The 21,707-nt window shown below is 38.0% G+C and overlaps 1 protein-coding gene across 5 annotated transcripts in view; it reads left to right on the forward strand.

Moving 5' to 3' along the window:
• Positions 1-21,707, forward strand: part of EML1 (EMAP like 1) — a 122,056-nt gene that overhangs the window by 52,323 nt on the left and 48,026 nt on the right. For all 5 annotated transcript variants that reach the window (XM_036383455.2, XM_036383453.2, XM_036383454.2 and 2 more), the window contains exon 2: positions 17,563-17,745. In XM_036383455.2, the coding sequence (XP_036239348.1) occupies positions 17,563-17,745 (183 nt within the window). The remainder of the gene's footprint in view (positions 1-17,562; positions 17,746-21,707) is intronic.

The following is a 21,707-nucleotide window of genomic DNA, read 5'->3' on the forward strand; positions in this document are numbered from 1 at the left end:
TTGCTGTTGTATTAAGTGAATGCTTTGTAACTAAAATTCATGGAAGTTGGAAAACACATTTGTTGGTGTGGTCTCACGAGAGCAATATATTTGTATCTACTCACTCATTTTTTATGGAGCACAGGGTTTTAGGCATTAGGGTGAAACTTTACAGCAGTGTGGTTTATTCCAGCATTGCCTCATGTGTAAATTATTTGAGAGATTCTGTTCTGTAGCTGTCAGTTCTGGGTGAGATACTGTTGCTTGTATTTTAGCTTCTTCTGTGAGCACATACACCCGAGTGATTGACCTGTTTATTTCTAAATTTTGTTTAGATAGGGGGAGTCTATAGCAGGGCAACCTACCACTTCCCACGCTCCCACAGGGACAAGATGAATCAAAAGAACTCTTTCTCCTTTCATCTGCCCTTTTAAAATAAAATGTACCTTGTTTCTGATGCATAGGGATGAAATACAATCATTTTTCTAACTTTGAAGATGAGTAATACTATGTGATAATGTTTCAACTGGTTCAATGAAATGAAAGGATACAAAGTAACATAGATGGGGAGACAAAGGGATGTTAAAGATGACAGGCTCAGTCCTTCAGATGTTATGTGATAAGAGGGTGTATAGTGTTCCTTAGGAGTAAAGGTTAATAAACCAGAGAGCTGTGGGAGCTGGAAGATAGCACTGTAAAATTCAGAAGACAGAGGTTAAGTGGATTCTGATCTTGAGGGCAAACCTGCTGTCCCTGCCCCACTGCCCATTTCCATTTTCACCTGGGGCTGATAAACCACACCACAGTGTGCAGCTGCTGAAGGAAGGTCTCATTTCCCCTTCCCTCACTTGCTGTCTGTGGTTTTACCTACTTGATGGACTAAATTGTCAGGAGTTAGTTTAACATGCTAACCTAACAGAAAAAAAATTTAAACCAGGCAGTATCTGTGTGTGGTATTTTGGTTTTGTTTTTCCTGGGTTAGTTTTCTGCCAAGTTGGAGAATTAAATCAGTTTCCAGAGGCAGCAAAAGATAAATTGTAGGAGAGAGGGTGCTGCAGGCAGGCTGGGGGCTTCTAGAATGGCCATTGTGTCTTGTGGAACTGGACCCTTGCTTTTGTCCTTGCAGCTGCTTGTGGCACCATGTGTTGCACAGCATCAATAAATTAACCCAAGTTAGAAGTGTTGCCCATCTGTTATGTATTGTAGCAGGTAGAAGTGATCCCCTTCTTTCTGTCTTGTGCCAGGCATAGTGGTGGTAGGCAAACTTTTAAAACAGTGCATACGGCAGTACAAGGGAGAGACATGCAGCTGCTGAGGACCAATAAAGAGGGAAACTACTTTTTGACTGCTGGAAATATGATTGAAAATTGAATTAAGGTACATAGAGGTAGAAAATTACCTATGCATCATAAATTTAATTTCCATCCACCTAACCCATTCTAAGCAGAGTGAATGAACATAAATTTTTTACCATTAAGATTCCTCTCTTTCTTTGGTGAATGTTTTGGTTTTGTCATTGCTTTTCATGTGTGTCTGTGTGAGTTTTGTTGGTTTTTTCCCTCCCTGGAAACGACAGACCTCAATTTTTTTTGTAATCCTTTTAATGTGCTCTTCAGAATATGACATCACATTCAATTAAAAAAAGAATCATAGTTAGCCCCAGGCACACAGGTGTACTCAATATTTTTTTTAACTGAAATTTTAATTAGTAATTGAATATCACCTACCTTTTTTCTTGCACTTTGGAAACTTTTAGCTTTGTATTTCTTAGAATTTTCCTTCATAGTTTTGAGATAGAAGTGAAATTTTTATCAAAAGAACAATAATCTCTTCTTTCTTACATTACTTTACTTGGGAACATACTTGTTTCAGGGGTGTGCTCATCAGATTATTCCATAACTTTTCAGGAAAAGACATAACCTAAAACCAGAATTAATCAGTAACAAACATCATCAGTGTGATGCTGCTGCTGTGTTCTCAGAACCAAATCTGGGCATTCTTTTGATTACAGGAGAATCATTGCAAAGAGAAGAGGAAGGTCCACAAGATCTCTGTGCATTGAGGAATTTAAACACAAATACTCTTGCAGGAGCTAGTAATCATCTTTGGCAGTCCCATATAGGAAGGCCTGGATTAAAAATTTTGTGCTTGAGAGAGAGTTTACTCTTTTGTTTGTTTACTCTTTGTTGTTTCCAAGAAGATTAAATGGGCCTAAAGCAGCTCCAGTGATTCCTGCAAGGCTATGTAGGATTTTGTGAAGCCCAGAAACCATTTTGTTGATGCTGGGTTATTAACCTTGGTAGTTGTGACTCAGAAGGTTATGAGAGATTTGTGTGCATATTGTTCTAGAAGGTAACTTCAGGGATTTTCCTCCTTTCTAGATTTTATATTTGAGTTTTTAATTTTAAAAAATATTTAGCCTCAGGGAGCCCTCAAAATCTAAGCCTTTTACTGCCTCCTGAATTTGGCAGTTGCTTCTCTTGGTTCAAATCTCTAGGCATGTGTCATGTGAAGCTTTGAAGTAGCTGTTGCCTGGCTGAAGCCTCTCTGGAGGCAAGGAGAAGGATAATAAAGTTTTGACATTTTCTTTCTTTCTGTCATGCAGATATTTTAACAGAAGTGAAACAGCTGATTTTTAGTAAAGACTCTAAAATTACAGAATTGCTAAGATTGTCTCTTTTGTGGTTTGGTTTTAATTTAGAACAATTGCTAAAATCAGTGGTGTGGAAAGCCACATGCATTTTGTCAGTGTTTTAATATCTGGCATTAGGAACTGGTTAATCCATTTAAGTGGAACAAGAGATTCAAGAGGGAGATGTTGCAGCCCAGCCCAACATCTTAGATGTTGCCCAATGGACCATTGACAAATACCAGAAAAGGCAAAGAGAGATATTTGGGTGGGGGCAAAAACCCCAGCAGAAGTTTCTCTCTCTTTGTAATTCTGGTTCTGCGTGGTGTCTGCCAGCCCCATGCTCAGTGGGCAACCAATTGCCAAGTCCATGGCAGTCTGTATCCCAAAGAGTGAGCACCTTCACCTTCTGAGCAAGGCTCAGTCCCAGCACTGCTCCTGTACTTCCCTCAAGAACGAAATAGATACAGGCCACCTTCTCCTGGCTACTCCTAACTTCTTCCAGTCTGGCTCCCTTAAAAGAAGTGTCTTCTTGTACAGAATAAGAAGTAGGACAATACATCAGGGAGGGAAAAAAGCTATTTCAAACATCTTGATTATGGCATGGTGAAACTCTTTCTGGTTGGGTGTTTCCAGCTGTTTCTGGCACAGAGCACTTCTGACACTACACTGGTTTGTATTAACTAGGTTTACTAGATTTAGTAGTGGCTAAAGTACATACAGTGATTTTAAAACAATTGGTGTCATGCAGCCATTGCTCAGTTTACCAAGCTGTGTTCCTCTGTGCTGCAAAGACTGTGCACTGTGGAAGCTTTATCTTTACTGTAAATGTAGTAGTAAGATTTTTTTTTGTAGAAACTTAATTTATTTTAAGAAGTGTAAATTATCTGGTTTTACATGCAGTTTATTGGAGTACTTTTTCTTCTGCTGCATAAATAGGTAGACCTATATAAAAATTTAAAGTCACTTTGTGCTGCAAACAGCAATTCTGTAACTCTGCTGACAAGTCAGCAACTTGCACAGTTGTGAAATCTTCCCTTTTCCAGTTATGACTGGGGAAAATTGACATGTTGTTCTTACAAGTCCATGTTACCTGTCCTTTAGCAAGCTGTGGTTGAGCACTGCATACTAAATGTCAGTTATCATATTGTGCAATCTGTATGAGCAGAATTCCCACTTCCACAGCTGTGGGAGTAGAAATGGGAAGCAGTCAAATAAACTCAGTCCCTCAAGGCTCCTCCCAAGGTGACTGGTGCAGTGCAGTGAGGTCCAGGGAATTCTTCTGACCTTTTGGAGGCACAAACCTTGGGAAACAAATGAGTGTTGTTAAAGCGATGACATCTTTCACATGATAAAAGTAGCAGCTTAAAAAAAAAAGCTTTTGACACTTTTGACAGGCTTGCACATGATAATTAGATAGTAAAAAGAAGGTGTGGGTTGCATTAGATATGAATGATATGCATGTTCGTATCCATTTCTCTTTAAGCAATGTTGTGCTGAAGATGAAGCCTCTGAACAGTTGTGTAAAGCAGAGGTTTTAAAGTGAAAATGGATTGTATCCATTTGAAATAATTCAAGGGAAGCTGTGGAAAGCTACTGGCATTCTTTTTCTGAATAACTTTTTGCCTCATTAAGAAGTTCTTAATACAGCATATTATGGGTATAATCTTAGAACTGTGTGCATTGGCTTACCAAGTGTCTTATTTATTCACTTTCAAATTAACTTTCAGGAATAATAAGCTTTTTTCTTGCACTGTATGTTCTGAACATTACCCTTACTGCCTTTACAACCTGTCAAGGATGCAGGAAAAAAGCTAAAGGAGAAGGTGATTTTTGTAATTTGCATTGAGAAGGAGGAATGGGAAGGAGTGAAGACAAAGCAGGGCCTTGACCTACCTATAGTGTATGAATTTTGTGATTAGTCCACAGGAAAGTTATATATGGGGAGATACACATAAGGCAGAAGACAATACATGGCATTTAGTATTCCTGTGGGATTTGGGGATCTTCAGCTTAATTTGGCAGGGTGTCATCAGCAGGCCAAATGTACTGGTGGCAGCAGAATTGGGTTCAGGCAACTGCCCCTCTCCTATTGCCATGTTTCTGGCTGCTTGCATTGGACTTTGTCCATGTTCTGTGTCCTGTGCCATCTGGGAGCCTGATTCTGTACTTTCCACCTGCACAGTGGATCCCAGCTCTTTCCCACAACAAACAGAGACCCACTCCTACCTGCTGAAGACCCCTGAGCTCCCAGCCTGGCAGTGCTGCCAGCTCTCTCCAGTATCTGGTGGTGATGGTGACTCACCCTGTGCCCTGGGACCACGACTCCTGAGTGCAGCTCAGATGTGAAGGTATCCCTGCATGTACTGACTTGAGATATGGGGCAATCTCTTCCATGAAGGAGGGAGCAGCCACAGCTGCCTGTGTGCAGGGACTTGTCTGTGGGCAGTCAAGAGGCAGTTGTGAGGGCCTGGTCTATGCTGGCAGTTTTTCGATATTATTTTCTTTGCAGATTTTTAGTACCATTTTGATTTCCTTAGAGAAGGTCAGACTGAGTTCTGGATGATCAGCACTGTTGGGGGGACCCTTTTCCCACCCCACTGCTGCTCTGTCCTGTTTGCCAGCATCCAAGTCCTTCAGAAATCAGAGGGGAGCTGCCAAAATAGCAGATGTTTCTGCTGAGTGTGCTGTAATCTCTCACAGCACTGATGCTGATCAGGCTGTGTGCACAGGTCTCAGCAGCACAGCTGAATGTCCTCCAGCCTTTGCCATGCCTGACTGAGTAGTCTTTATCCCCACAGGACAGCCCTGACTGAGGGCTGCAGGACTAGGGCTGGGTAGATTTCACTGATGATAGAGCTAGGGGACACCTTCCATTAGATCAGGTTTCTCAAAATCCCATCCAGCCTGACCTTGAACATTTCTAATAATGGAGCATCTGGAGCTTCTCTGGGCACTCTGTGCTGGTGCCCCACCAGCCACTGAGCAGCTGAAGAGAAGAAGACTCCAGAACCTGCACCATGAGAGGGTAGCCTCCTGCAGAGTTTGTGAGGAAATGCTTTGAAATTCTTGGGACTTGCCTTTTTTCTGCTGTAAGCAGTTGTCCATGAAACAAAATGGTTTTTTTTAAATCATCTGGTACAGATCCATGGATGCCAATGCACTTTCCTGGTTGTTGGTTGTTTTGTTGGTGAAATGGCAAACAGATAGAAAGTTCTAGCACCTCTGGAAAAATTATTAGGCTTGCTTTTTTAAGCTCTGGGGAGTAAGAAAATGTATGAACTAAGTCTGAATAATGAAACTTAAAACAAAACTGTTTTATTCATTTTTATAAGTTTTTTTTTCAATTATTTAATCATTCCGTATAATTTTTGTAGGAATTAGGCCTCATTCCTTTCAGAAGACAGACTTTCCTGGCATCAGATAAATCTGATAAGTGTATTTAATGTGATTTTGAAATGCAGTAAATATGAAACCAGTAAATTTGATGTCCAGTTCAAAAGCCTCTTTTTCATGCAAGGGGAGCTAGTAGGGTATTGAGCTACTTTGCAATACAGTAGTAAAAAATATTTTTCTTTTTTAATGATTAGGAAAGCAGGAACTATCACACTCTGTGAATGACTTCTCAAAATGTAGTTTTCAGTTAACTATTTGGGTTTGGGTTTATTCTTGTGTGGATCTTTTGAGGAGCAACTTGTTTGTTTCTTTGCTTTGGGTTTTGTTTTGTTGGTTATTTTTACTTGGGCCTACAAAGCTGTCTTGTTCCTATCTAAAAGGAAGAAAAAGAGAGTTGTGGATAGATTTACTTGACTGTGTGACCCCTTTGTCTTAGTGGCACTCGCCGCTAGAGCAGTTGCTTGTTGGCTTAAGTGTAACAGGATTCCTGATCAACTGGATCATTTTTCCTTTCTTTTCAACTTTTGCCTTTGCAAATACTGAATGCTTTTGCTTTTGGTGAAGAATCAACATTTGGAAACTGTTACAAATAAGGCCATTGAGAGGGAGGTGTTGGGTCACTGGCTCAGGGACGCTGTAACCTCTGCCATGGAGATCTGTGTATCTTAGCATGAGCCTATGTATTAAGCCTGCTGCTTTTATGTAACTAAATATTTTTGTGAAGAAGCTGTACTGTACTAGGCTTTAATCTTGACTCTCTCATGCTAAAATGAAGGATATTTTGAAAAAGGCATCTCCTGGCTGACGTAAAAAAGTTGATGTGATGTGAGCAGATATTGTTTTCTGAACTATCTCTTCAGTGGAGTTGGGAGAAATGTCTTCCAACCAGTTTCAACTTTTTTCTGTCTCTTGTAAATCTAGTGATTTTCAAGTTCAATGTGGTGCTCAGTTTACAGCCCATGGAAATCACTGCTCTGTGCTGTATTGAGGAAATTTACTGTATCTGAATGTTGTTTAGGGCAAATCTTATCATTGCAATAATCTTTACATACTTGTAGACCACGAATCTATGTTCAGGACCACTTTAAAAATGTTCCTTCTTGAATTGTAAGTAAAGATTGTATTGTTAAACAGTGCCTTTAAAATGCTAAACTCATTTAGTTCAAGTGGCTGCACTTGACCTAACTTGTGCCTGTATTCTTGCATACAGAAGTCTGACTTATGTGCTTTCCACCCACATCCAGAGCTAAGAAAGCATAAGAGAGCTCTTGCCCTAAAACTGAATGGCCATATTAGCCTTAAAGGTTTGTCTTTGCTGATAGGCTCCACCTTATCATGAAGGCTGAGGCTCAGATTCCCATAATCACAGGGCTCCAAGAGCCTTATCAGCCAGGCTTTCTGCAGGGTTTGTTCACACTAGTCCTTCAGCACAGTGCTATTAGGAGATGGCTTTTGGGAAAGGATTTACTCTGCACAGCCGTCATCCATCTAATCTCTCGAGTGAAAACTCATACGGGAGAAGTACTGGCTGCCGCCAGAAGGAAATCAGTCCACAAAGTCCTTGAAGGAGAGGAACAGTCATGAGCCAGGCTCAGCTTGGACCTTGGCCTGGGGCTTGTTCCCAGCCAAGGGCAGACCAGACATCTGCTGACTCTGTCACTTTTACTGAGGGCTCTCCATAGCCCTGGGGAGAGACAATATTGCATTCATTGATCAAAGCGTATTTCTAAACTTTTTTCACTCAATATGAAAGATATAAAATAGTTTATCTCTGTCTCCTCCTCCATGAAAGCCTGAATTTCTTTCAAAAATAGGCAATGTGCATGCTGTGGCATTGCCAAGTACTGCAGAGGATGGGGCAAGCCTTAGAATACAACTCATTCATTCTCACAGGGTGGCAGGACCACACTTCACAACGTGCTGGGAATGGCATCGCAGCTGGGTGACATTTGTGACAATGCTGTGCACCCTATTGTGGTGAAATAAGAATATGATCTCATGCTAGGGAACCCAATTAAAAATAAAAAGAGTGGAAATTGTCTTCTAATGGAATTGTCCCTAATGGAAATTAGAAGAGTCGCATTTTTAACCAAATAATTTTTCAGATTATGTGTGCTTCTCTGTTTCCTGAAATAAACCTGAATTCATTTTTTATTTAAGGATAGCAAATAAAGGGGTTTTTTTCTTCCTTCTCCTAAATAGCCTTAATGCCGTCATCTTCCTGGTTAATGCCAGGACATCAAATATTGTTTCAAATATGGTATCTCTGGCTATGTTTGAGTCCTTGGCAAGGGCAGTTTGTTCTTTCTGCATTTATGTCAGCAAAGATTTTTTTGCTGGAGAATGGGAATATGTATTGGGAAGAGTTTACAGTAAGAAAGTATATTGCTAATAATTATATTATTATATCGTATTATATTTGCCAGACTTAAATGAAGGGAAGACTTAATCCTAACTGAAGATGAGGATGGACAGTGTGGGTAAAATTCCATTCAGTTATGGGCATTCTGGATGCTTTTTTACCTCTACCATCCAAGCAAGGCTATCACTAGTTAATTCAAGTACTTCTCACATGCACTAGATTACTGCCTATTCTACTAAAAAATTTTGTGTTTCTGTTAGAGACAGTACTGAACAAGACAGGTTTTAAAAGATGACTTTTAATAGTTTTCTAAATTTGAAATATTTTTTCCTTTAAATATTTAGATTGTGATTTGTCTTTGTGACAACCTGTAATGAAGCCTAACACTGCATTAATTTCAGAAACTAAAATATTCACGAGGTACAGAGTTCTAAAGAAAAGTCAGACCGCTGCTGAAAGTAAAGCCATTAGCTGAGAGCAAGTAGCCAGAGTCTGTGAAAGTGATAAATCTGCTTTAGACATCAATGGCCCCTTCTGCAGGTGCAGGAGGAATCTTTTATTCTCTTTGTATTGTGTCCCTTAGTTTGAGTCTACAGAAAATAATTAATAAAGCTGATTAGCCCTTTAAGAAATGTAAATGTAGAATGGAAGTGGTATTTATTTTACAAATAAATGCTATTGATTAGAGGCTGAGATTTTCCAATTCTTATTTCTCAGAAGATACACTTATGAAATAAGATAAAACATAAACTATTTCAAATTGATAATTATGGGTTACTTGCTGTTGATGTAGTCTCAGTTTAGTAAATTTGTAATTTCTTAAGTGGAAAAGTCTTTAATTTATTATGTATTTCTAAAGTTTAATAGTGTTTTCAATTTATTTTTAAATAAACATAGATATGTAAGATTATAATTTTCATTTAACTGTAGATTATAAAAAAATATAGGTAAAAAGCTAATAGTCCAAGTAAATTTGAGGATCAGTTGTCATTTTAATATTGAATATGGAAATTAGGAAAATGACAAAATGTATGCTGACCCAAGTAGTTTCTGAAGTGCTTAAATGCTCCTGTCTCTAATGTAACATAAGGGATGCATTTAACTGCAGATCAGCTACTGGCTGATGTATCTTAGGGTTTATTGAGACTATGAATCAACTTTTCTTTTTTAAAATGACTTAAAAACACAACAAAGAAGAAAAAAAAAATTGGCTTGTAATGCATTACCACTGGCTAACATCAATAACTTTTAAAAGGTGTTTAAAATCAGTTTTCTTGCCTTTGGAATCTCTCCTCACTGCAAGTAAAAGTAAATCTTTCTGCTTTTATGCATATGGCATAGTTGAAGAATGAAATGGAGACATCCAGTTTTTTACAGCAGTGAAAAAGTATTGAATTAAACACTCTAAAGTTTCAAGGAGAAAGTTTTTTGTGAACTGATGTGTGGTGTCTATTTGCATGTGGTTTAAAGTATATTTAGGAGAAGCAAATCTCTTCTGAATTGGTTCTTTTTGTCTAGTAGTGCTAAACAAAAGCTGAAGGCTTTTTGCCTTACATCACGTGGTGAATTTGCATTCATTCCTTCCTAGCTGTTGTTGGATGACTTGGACATTTAGCCATAGCTGTGACATGGAGATGGAGAGTCATTGGAGATGTTCTCCCATGTTCCAAAATCTATTTTTCTTCTCTTGTTTTAAGGTCTTGATACAGGTCTCAGCACATCACTGAGAATATAAGATTGATACAGGTCTCTTGATACAGGTCTCAGCACATCACTGAGAATATAAGGCAATAAAACACAGCCCAGCTATTCTGCCCTAATAGCTTAATTACCCTACTGGTTCCTTCATTAGCAAGTTCTTGTTAGGCTGCATCTTCAGTTTCTTAACTCCAGGCAGGTACCATGGAGTCCCTTCCTTTTCAAGCTACTATCCTTGCATTCATATTATGCTACAGAATATTATCTTTACCCTCCTGGTTTCTGTTTGCAATGTTGGGGTTTAAGGTTTTTTTTTCAATGGTATGGGCTGATCCCAGCATAATGTGGAGGAATCATAACTGGCTAAAACATTTTCTATTGGCTTCTGTGTTCAACAGAGCCAAGACAGTAGCTCTGAACTGTTAAAGCATTTATGTTGATAGACCTCTTCTGAGTAAAATTCCTCTAATTTATTGGTGTGTCAAAAATTTCTTCCGTCTTCTTCTAAAGTGCTATTGGGGAAGATAATTTTTAACTGGTTGATTTCCAAGTAGAAGCTCATTTACCATCTGCTTGGGAAAAAATAGTAAGCTGCTGGCTATAGCTTGACAGCTACAGGCAGGTCAAGGGCACATGCTTATAATTTTGCTGCAGTGATTCCTAACTAATTAGCCACGAGGAGCTTTCTGAAAATGTTCTGTTAGATCATTTTCTTCTCTCCCATTTTGTTAATGAATGCAGTGCTCCCAGCTGTGAGGCCCTGAGTGATGATTGCTATTATGGATTTATCCTTTCAAATTCTGCCTCTAATTTTAGGAAATTATATTCCCTGTCTTTAGGTTTCTAGTGGTGAAACTGTAAAAGGACAAGTTATTCGTCAGTGAGTGTTGGGAAAGGGAAATAAAGTAATAAAAGTACTGGGTTGCAATAGCTAGCTGTATTAGAGGAGGAAAATACTGTTCACAAAAACAACCATCTGTAGTCCATATTAGTTGACAAAAATATTTGGTGTTTTTTTTTGTTTGGTTTTTTTTTTTTTTTTTAATTAAAATGGTTTAGAAGCGATCTGTTCTTATAAGATGATGCTTTACTTTTCTGCTACTGTGGTTCCCAGCACATCCAGAGTAGGGCATTAGGCAGATGTGTGGGGCAGAGTTTTCTTTCCATTTCCTCCTACACATACATATCGTGTGAGGACATGGAAAAACTAATCTGGGCTGTTCAGATTACTTAATGTGAGATGTACCTGATTGTACCCAACTAGGGCATCTCCTTACATTGCTAATCACTCTTATCTTAAGAACATGCATCAGAATACAGAATGAACTGAAAAGTTGTCTTACCTGTTCAAAAATGGTATGTGTGTGTACATACATAAGCTTATAGATAGGCATGGCATTGTTCCTGCAGCTATTCGGATTTAAATATTAGATATGATTTCTTGTTCCTCATAATCAAATTTTCCATCTCAAAAAGTATATATGATGCTTGCACTTTTATCCTATTATATATACATTTATAGCAAAATACAGTTAGAGGATTAGACATTCAGCTGGCAACAAGTTTTGATTTCCAAAACTTCACATAAAGCAACAATGTTTACAGTTTTACCTGTAGTTAAAAGATTCTGCCTGGTTTTTTTCCCCTAACCACACAAAGTAACAAGATTAAATAGGATAACATTATTTTGGGCTTTAAATCCACTTGCTTCTCACAGTGGAAAGCTCTAATCTGGCAGACCAGTCTAGTATGTACCAGACTTTATGATAAGCCCATATGTGTTGTCATTGTCCCCAGGAGACAAGCCTGGAGGGCTGCTGCTGTGTTTCAGGTATGGTACAGTGTTTTGCATTAGAAAAGTGAGCAGAGGAAAGATATTTAGTCTGTGAAATACTGTTGACATTAATCTTTTAAACAAAGGAGCCTGGCGTGGTGTTGTCAAAGGAAACTAAACCTGCTGTTTTATTTTCCCATTGTTCCCTTGCACAGAGGCTCTGGTCTGCGAATGACCACTGACATTATGCCACAGAAACTGATACAAGGAGAATACTTGGTACTTTCCAATCTTGCTTCAAAGCCTGGCAACAATGTTGAGCCTGCATTCCCCTGTTTCTGTGCTACAGTAAATTGCCTGTTTTTATTCTGAGAAAAGTTGGATGATTGTCTCTCTTCCAATTTTTTTTTTCTCTCTGTTGCTGTCAACTCAGAGAAACTGTTTCTATCCAATAGCTTGTCTGCCTGACTTCTGTGACCCAGACCCAAAGATGCATGAAATGAACCAAATAGGGAGGGCAGGATTTGGAAGGTGTAGGAGAGGCCTGCCACAGAGAGATATTTTTCTGCTCTCTTAGAGTGTTAAGCTAAACATGGTATCAAGAGAGGTGAAGCAGAGAGGTCATTTGAAAGTTAGTGGTAGTGTTATTCCCAGGATGCTTGAAGGAAGTTGTTGAAGTATCTCAGTTACTTGCATGAGATCTCAGTGGTGATGTGGGCAGGAGAAGGGGAACTTGCCAAATGTGTGACATGCTGAGTGACATGTGCCACATCTGACAACTTCGCAGTTAGTTTCTGGAAGTGTAGGATCTTCAGTGTTCTTAATTGCTTGCTAGTATACTGGGTCGAATTCAGGCTATGGATCTCCTAATCTGCAGGATTGCAGGATTGTGCTTTTTTTTTTTTTTGTTTGCTTATTTTTTCATAACTACTGTTTTTAACTTTCTTTCTCCTTTGATGGCATGTCTTTCTCAGCAGCTGCTATGTTCTGCTATAGAGTTAGCTGCATGCTGAGGATGCAGAATTCCCTTCTGTCCATGTACATTTTCATAAGGCTGTAGTAGTGGCCCTGAAGTTCATAGTTATTTCCAAGGAATGTAAATACTTGTACCAACTGATTTCAGGACAAGTACAGAACGTGATACACTTAATGAAATCTCTCAGTGACAGAAAGTATTCCTGCCAGTTGAGCTCAATTCAGGCTTGCTGGCACAATCTATGTCTTTATGCTCGAAGAAGAGCTGCTCTGTGTGCGGGTGATGCTGCCTTTCCTCTGCCATCCCTTGCCATGTTTTCCATCATGTGGGTTATCTTTAGTTTTTGCCAAAGACCTCTGCTGGCATTTGCTGTCCTCAGAAGGCTTGCATTTTCTTTCCTGATGTCCTGCAGAGTGTCTAAATGCAAGGACAACTCTGCAAAGACTTTGAGATGCCACTTTTAAAATGTATTATAAAGAAAGTGTCTAGCAACCACATTTGCAATCAGTTTTGGAAGTACTTCATGTACAGTTTTATCCTGTTAATTGGTGCTCCAAATATGCCATGTAGATTGAATAAATTCAAATTTGTTTGCCAGTCTTTTGAGATCAGTACCTAATATTTGCACTGCATGGTCAACTGCTGTGGTCTGAGCTGGACAAGATAGCCTCAAAATTAATGTCTGCATAATGCAAAGGTGGAATATGTTTAATAAAGTAGTTCTTCTAGGGGGGAGAATGCCAAGTCCTATTTTAATTATTTCATACACATTAACATACAGGTAAGATTTAGGTTTTTCAGAAGGTTTAGGTTTTTCTATAGAAAATAGTATGCATCTAATAGGCTTCCTTCTAACTAATGGTGTAAGTATGTAATTTAGCTTTAGCCCACATACAATGAAATAGTATTGAAATCACTCTTGTAAACAGCATACACATCCTGTTGTTGGCTTTGCTTCAGCTATTTCTTCACATTTGGCTGAGCTCAAGTACTAAATTGCTGTAAAACTGGAATATGCTCTGGAAGCAGATTAATCATTTGACTCAGTATTGTCTTTTAGTTTGCCATAAGAAATCTTTCCAATCTATGAGATCATGGATTAGCTGGTTGGACAATTTAGAGAAGCATGTAGTACATTCCCCTTTTTTGCTGCCTTTCCTTTGAAACTTGCAGAATCTCAGCAAAGCAAAAATGATAAATGACTCTTTTTTCCAAGTTTTACCACAAATGCCTATTGCAATGAAAAATGAGGCATCTGAATTGATACCTCATTGTTTTATCTAATTTTGGACATTGTAGGTGGCATTTATTTCATGAGATGTAGATGAATTCCCTGCCCATTACAGATGGGCAGGAATCTTTAAGGTCCCTCCCCACCAAAACCATTCTATGATTTACATGTTAGAGACAATGATTTAGACTTGCCTCAAAATTGGTGAAAAGAAGCTAACATTGTAGAAAGTGACTCAGGTTTCAGGTTTCTAAAAACATGTTGCATAAATTTCACTGTAAAGTCCTTTTTCTTCCCATTGATGAAAAAAGGTAAAGATTAATTCTGTTGTGCTATTGATGCTGCCCATGTAGGCGGTGTGATGTCTGTTCTGCCCATCCGTGGGCAAGGGGTGGTAGTGACTGATAAGGAGATCTAATACTTAAAGGCAATTTGTCTGGATTTGCAGTCTCCTTCATATGCCTTTCCAAATTTCATTACAAATGTGTGCTAAAATATTCCTTGCAGATGTCCTTTGCTGTGAGGATGAATGGTACACTGCTGAGGCAGGTCACAAATTAGGCTAACAATACCACTCTTGCATGTGTGGACAGAGTAGGTGACATCTGCAGTGACATTTTAGTTGTTCTATTGTTAGTTTATAGCATTAATTGTTTTTTTTCTCTTCTGATACTGTACCATTTCACTTATTTGGCTGTGTTGAAGGTGCAACTTTATTGCTCAACATACTGGGATGTAATGATCTCAATGGCAAAAATATTCCACCCTCAACTTGCATAACAAACAGGTTATGCTTATTTAATAATTGAACTTTGCATTCTTCATGAAATGTAGTTTTGTTGTATTCTGTGTCTCTTTTCTAGCTTACTTGTACATGCATGCAAAGAGGAGGTAATGTGAAATGGTACTGGACTGTGAGCAATCTTGTCTCCAGCTGCAATCTTACAGAAAGCTGTTAAAATTTTATTTTTTTTCTGCATCCTTGGAAGGGAACTGCACCCAGTGAAGTAACCACCATAAAAACCAAACAAACTGTAGGTTACAGCAAGGATGAGGGTTATGTTGCCAGGACCCTACAAAAATGATTATAGTGGAAGATACAGATGTTGTGTCCAAGAAAGGGTTTGCTGGGGCCTGTTGGTCAGTGAGGGTGTGAGGGGAAGAGTCCCAGTGACAGATGGGAGGAGGGGGAAGAAGGGACAGAACTGTGCATCTTAATAGTTATTAGTGGGACTGATTTCTTACAGGACTGTAAATAAACCAGTGCCACTGATTTACCACTTGAAGATTAATGTCTGGGTGAAATTACTGTTTCCACACACTTAAAAATTAGTGAAATAGATACTTCAATGAGGATGTTTTCCTTTGTAGCAAATGTAGATCCTTTCAACACCAACTGATTTTCCCCTGGGTTTCCTTTACTGCCCTGGTTTTGGGATTTGGCTATTTCTTGTTGACTGAATTCAGAGGAAAACTATTCCTGATGGTACTGAATTTGGAAGAATGGCTGAAGCTTGAATTTGGCTTGTATTGGTTAAATCAAGCTTTTGATTTGGTTGCCTATTGTCCAGTATGCTAATCCATGTTATTTCCAGCTGAGTTAAAGTGTAAAGTCATTAGAGCAGCGTGGGGCTTTTGTTTGCAGAGGAAAGGTTAAGTTCTGCAGGCAGCTCTTACTGCTGCCAGCATAGCTGCTAATCTGAGTTTGGGGACTAATTACCTGTAATAGCTACAGGACAGAGTCCTGTGTTGAGCAGAAGTCTGATTAGGCCAAAGTTTGGGAAGCTTTGTCATGGGGAAAGTTTTTTAATATTTTTCAGGAACTTGAGCTCTGATTTAGTTCATTCAGAACCAGATACTTGCATTACTACTATATTCAGTCTAATAATATCCTAATGGTGATATTTTAAATAAGGTCTGAAAATCCTATAACAGAATTAACAAGCATTTTAAACTATAGTAGTCTGTAGCTATTTCTGGACTCTCAATATTGTTACATTGTTTCTTAGTTATGCTAATTCAGCTTTTGATAACCACAGATAGCTATTGGGGGTGTGAGAGATGAGGAAGCCAAAATTGATCGGATGAACAGATTTTAAAACCAGTCTGTATTGGAGTGGTTTGGAGATCAATAGATTTTTTGTTAAAAATTTTAATGCCTTTTTTTCCTAGACGGTTATGATTAAAAGTTTGTATGCATTAGCATTTTTGGATATGCGTTTAGATGTACTCAGAAACAGTTGTTTTCCTTTTTTAAACACTTAACTTTGTTTTAAGATTCAAGAGGAGTTATTATTTTACACAAACTATTTAACTTTCACATTGTGCCCTTTTACAAAAGAAGTGGAAAACTCTGGTTTGGAACAGAGGAGAATTAAGAACACAAGAAATGAAAACAAATACCACCTTCTTCACAAAGAGAGCTCAGCTTTAAGAAATAAAGAAGGAATAAAGAAATAAAGGCTACAGGCTTGCATTGGGAATGAAGGAGAAGTCAATTATGATTGCAGATAGCAGCATAAGTATCCATTTTTGCAACAGTATGACTTACTAAGTCATGAGTTGAAAGCTATGATCCTTGACTAACATTACTGAAGATCATCCAGTAAGTTAGATACTAACTTTTTTTTTTAGGTTTCAAAACCTAGTTAAATAAAACTTTGCAATTCTCTTTAAAAACTGTGCATTATTTTCCTATTTGATACAGACTTTGATGTCTTTGGTGCTGCTTTCTTCTTATTTCTCCTAACGTAATATTGTAAAAAGAGACAGTGTTTCTATGTGATACGAACAAAAGTGCTCATTTAGGAAAAATATTCTTATTACTAATTTTGAGTGGAAAGAACGTGTAGTCCTCATCATGGATTCGCAGTTGTGAAGCTTCTATGGGCTACTTCCAAATAATGGGTGAATTGTATCAAAGTAATGACCCTTTTAATAATTTGCAGGCTTAGAGTATAGTTACTGAGTAATTCTGAACTTATTTGGGGTTTTATTTCAGTTAGAGGGAATGTTCTCAAAGCTGCTGATACAAACTAGGGGTTAGCAGATTGGGTCAATATCTGTTCTTCAGCCTGTGTATAGTAGCTTGAAAAAGTGTAAGCCTATCTGTTACTTATGTATTTGTAAAGTATCTCTATGACCTATGTGAGACAGAAAACTCTGGAAGGGTGTGTGCATATCAGAAAATGTAGCTCTCTGTGTGAATGCCCAGCAGTGTCAGAATGTTGTGTTGAGCAGAACAGTGAAGGGTGATGATTGATCACTGCAGTTCTGACATGCAGATAATTGGTAGTGGAACGCAATTAAAAACTGGCCCTGAAGCCAACATCATCATAACATCTTACTTAAGTATGTATCTTTTATTTATTTATTTTTATTTCCATCTCTTCCTTTTGGTCGCTCAAAAACTTTCCTCCTCAAGAAGTCATCAAGTCTGAGAAAAGCCTTGCATAGAGTACTTCTGGATGGCTATCCATTATTGATAATACTTTTTTTTTTCTGCTGCTTTGTTTAGATGACAGTGCCTCTGCTGCAAGCAGTATGGAGGTCACAGATCGCATTGCCTCTCTGGAGCAGCGTGTGCAGATGCAGGAGGATGACATCCAGCTGCTCAAATCTGCCCTTGCTGATGTGGTCCGACGCTTGAATATCACAGAGGAGCAGCAGGCCATGCAGAACAAGAAAGGACCTACCAAAGGTTTGCATTTCAGACAGATGTAAAATAGATAGTGCAGTTCAATGAGTGTTTCATATGTATTAAAATAGGTTGTTCATTAGATCTTGAAATATTCAAAATTTACAAATCAAACTCTAAATAAAATACATTTGACATTCAACCTGTTAAAAAGAACACATAGAAATCCAGATGATTAAATCTGTGAACCTTCTACAGTTTACATGAACCAGCAAAGCATTTGCATTTTCTTAATGCTTAATCCACAATCTACATTTAACCAACCTACTTCTGATCACGATATTTTATAAACTCTTTAGGGAAGTATTGTCTTCTGTGAGTGAAACTCCTAATAGGTTGGGGTGTTTTTATCCTAAAAAAATAATTAAACTTAAGTAAAATGTAATTTAAATTTAATTTAAAACGTCTTAAGTGTCTGTGGATCATACAGACAGAAGACAGAGCTCTAAGCTAGCACAGAGTTGACATGACTGAGGAGATGGTACAACACCAGCTGCTCAGCTACAAAAGAAAGGCAGAGCTGTGCTTGTTACCTGACCATGTTCCAGAGCAGCTGAGCCAGAGCCAGTGAGTACAAGGTGTGACAGATGTCACTGCTTGGCAGAATTCTGTGCTGTGCCCACGGGCCACAGTGTGCTCTCCTGTGGCTCCTGCTCTACAGGAATGGGTTTTCTGTGCACAATTCAGAAAAGCTGAACTTGAGCACTTCATAGGGGCAAAGGTTTAGTAGAACCCAAGCAATGTGATTTACTGGAGTGTGTGAGGATGTAGAGGCCTGGGAGGCTGCCTGTGTGCTACTTAGAGAAACACACAAGGTATTTTAGGTCTTAGGAGTAAGAGTGGTGGCAACCTAGATGTGGAAAGAAGTACTGACTTCACAGGCTCTCTGTTGTCTAACTTAGGAAGTTGTTTTTTTGGGGATCCTGATATGTATTAATATTAATTAAAACCTTACTTTACATGAGAATTATGCTACATATTTATGGATTCATAATTTTCTCACTTAAAGTTAGGACTTCCTTTAATCTCTGTTATATATTTGTGACCCTGCAACAAATATTTAGTTCTAGTCACTGATTTAACAGACTTGGTAGGAACTACTTAATTTGCTGAACTGAGATGACATGTTCATTACAAAGTTTTGTGTCAGGAGATGAGGAAAGCTGAAAGGGACAGAATTAGAGAGCCAAATAATGAGTTGGTTGTGTCTCATGTTAGCTGTCAGATGAAATAGACACTAAAATATCTGAGATCTTGTCTTCATGTTCTCTTTCTGTTGTAATCTTCTTATTTTGTCTTTGTTTTATTGAGAAAAAAATTAAAATATCAGATAAGTTAAATGTTACTAAAGATAGCCTCTACTGTGATAAAATGTTCCATCAAATCTGGTTTTACAAGGGATTAAGAGGCTTCATGTTGCCTGTAAAATAGATATTATCTGATGCATGGAGGAAATAAAGTCTAGTAATTATTACTGAGTTGTAACCAAATCTGTTCTTCATGCCTGCTGGCTTTACTTAGCAAAATATAAACCAGATTTTCATGGATTCTGTGAGCAGAGTTGAACTCTACGTCAGGAGAGGTTTTCTTGGTCATGGCAGACCATTAGAGCCATAGTTCAATGTACATTGAAGAAAAGCTGCTGTAAGCCTATCTCCCTGTTTTTTATGGCTGGTTTTGTAGGGGTTTGTTTGTTTGTTTGTGGGATTTGTGTGTGTGTGTGTGGTTTGGAGGTTTTTTAAGGTATGTATGGCATGCCTGGTTCTTAATGTGTGTGTGAAATTACAGTAGTAGAACATTTACTGTAATAATGCAAATAGAGGACTACAGGTGTCAATTGCTCCTCCACTGCAAATTACCAGAATGAAGTCCTGATATTTGCCAACAAAACCCACCTAATTTCTGTAGATGAGTACTGTGACTGTTTATGTAAAGAACTTTCACTTTGCTGTACATCAGCTGTATCATTTAGTGTATAGTCAATCTTATTAAACATGAATTATAAACATGAAAGAGAATCTGAAGTATTCAGAATACTTGTTTTTTCCCAGATGTTCTGTCAAATATGGTCTATTTCACATAATCACCTATTATTCCTTAGTAGGCACAATTACTTTATTAAAAATTGTGTGCAATTACTTAGCATAAGATTGATTTTAGTTTGGAATAGCATTATGAAGGCTTCTGATGGATATCGTTAGGAGAGGAGCTTTGTTAAACATGGGAGGAGCTGGAGTGGTGGCTTCTTATACCCCTTGGGCTGCATGGACTGAACCTGTGTTTATTCTCCCTATATTGTTTAATTACTAATTCCACATTTGAAATTTTAAAAACTGGAATTTGATCCCACAGAATGTCACAGAAATTGTGTCCATGCAAACTGGGGCTTGAAGCATACTGTATGCTGCTGTTATCATTTGATCTATAGATGAAGTAGATCGGGATTAAGTGTGTGTGTGTTGGGGGAGGTCTGTGCCTTTGGAAAAACAGCATCACCCCAGTACTGTATAAAGTCTGCAATAATAATCTTCATGGGACAAATACCTTCATTTTTTCTGAGTACCTCAGATTTAAAATGAATTTAAAGATTTCAAGTTTCAGACTTTCAAATCTATAATGGAAAAATCTTGAGCTTGTTTTCAGTCTTTGTGTTCTTGTTCTAAACTTGAGCTAAGCAGCTTAAAAGCAGCATACATCATGGAAAGGGAGCGGCTTATCTTGTCCATTTGTGGAGCTCCTTCCCTAATGGTGTTTTGAGTTTTTGTTTAGTTGTTTGGGTTTTTTTTCCCCTTTCCTTATTTAATTCTACTACTTGGTGGAGTTTCAGTATGGCTTCCTGCCTTTGTTTTACTTGTGTTTGTTGTTCTTTCCTTTTGCAATTATTGGTTTGTTTGTAAACTTAACAGCCCTATTAATCCATAGATCAGAGTATGATTAAAAAAGCTGCTGCTGAGGCTGATAAACTTGTCAGTCCTGCTACCACAGGTAAGACCTTGAAGCACCAGAACTTCAAAAATAAACATTACTGACAAAGCAGTAATGGTGTGTTACTGACTTCTAACAGCAATGACAAGTTTGGGATTGTGTGACTGTGATGCCAGTTACCACTGGTGTGAACTAGCTCTTGTAAGTAAAACTAAATAGCTCCTGAGTAAACAGTGGATTTATTCAATAATGCACAGTTTTTCTCTATGTTTTGCAAGAGTTTCATGGTGTTGCTTTCTTCAATAGCTGACCATTTAAATCTGTTTCCAGAAGTGTGGGTTGTGGATTGGTGCTGGATCTGAAGCAAAACTTCTGTTAAAGGTTGCAGGGTTTATTCCTGCTGCTGCTAGTTTTGATTTCATAAGGTTAGGAGAGTAAATAGACTCCAGCTAGTTCACTCCAGCTGCTCTTTAGTAGGCATTCTTTTAAAATAACTACAAATAAGAAAAATATTTTAATAATTTTTTTAAACTTCTATTGCTATTCTAATTGTCTTTTCAAAGTTCATTAAAGTTTTGTGAGCTACAGAAAGCTTGCAAGGAGACAGGTCCACAACTTCTCAACTGTAGCTACCTGTGATTCTGTAGAACGCAACAGAATCATATGGATTATACATGGATTAATTGCAGCATTGCAGCAATTAGGAAAGAAGCAGCAGAGCTTCCAGCACAAAACTGTAAAAAGAATTTAATATAAAAAAAAATAATAAAGGAGAAGTAAATAGAATTATATCTGAATTCATTAATTAAAAAAATAAATAGAGTTTACTTGGGAAGGTGGGGCTGGAAGGCACCCTCAGTGAGCATAGAGAAAATTTTCTTTTTATCTCCTTTGTTGACTTTGTTTCCTGTCATACTTTACTCTTCTAAGCCAAATAAGCCTCATTCCTTCAGTATTTCCCTTATAGGTTGTTTTCTGAATTTCTCTCCTCTGAACAAATAAACGACAAATAGATAACAAATGTGTAATCTAACAAAGTT

The sequence above is a fragment of the Molothrus ater genome, chromosome 6, assembly GCF_012460135.2.
Source record: "Molothrus ater isolate BHLD 08-10-18 breed brown headed cowbird chromosome 6, BPBGC_Mater_1.1, whole genome shotgun sequence".
Taxonomy (NCBI): domain Eukaryota; kingdom Metazoa; phylum Chordata; class Aves; order Passeriformes; family Icteridae; genus Molothrus; species Molothrus ater.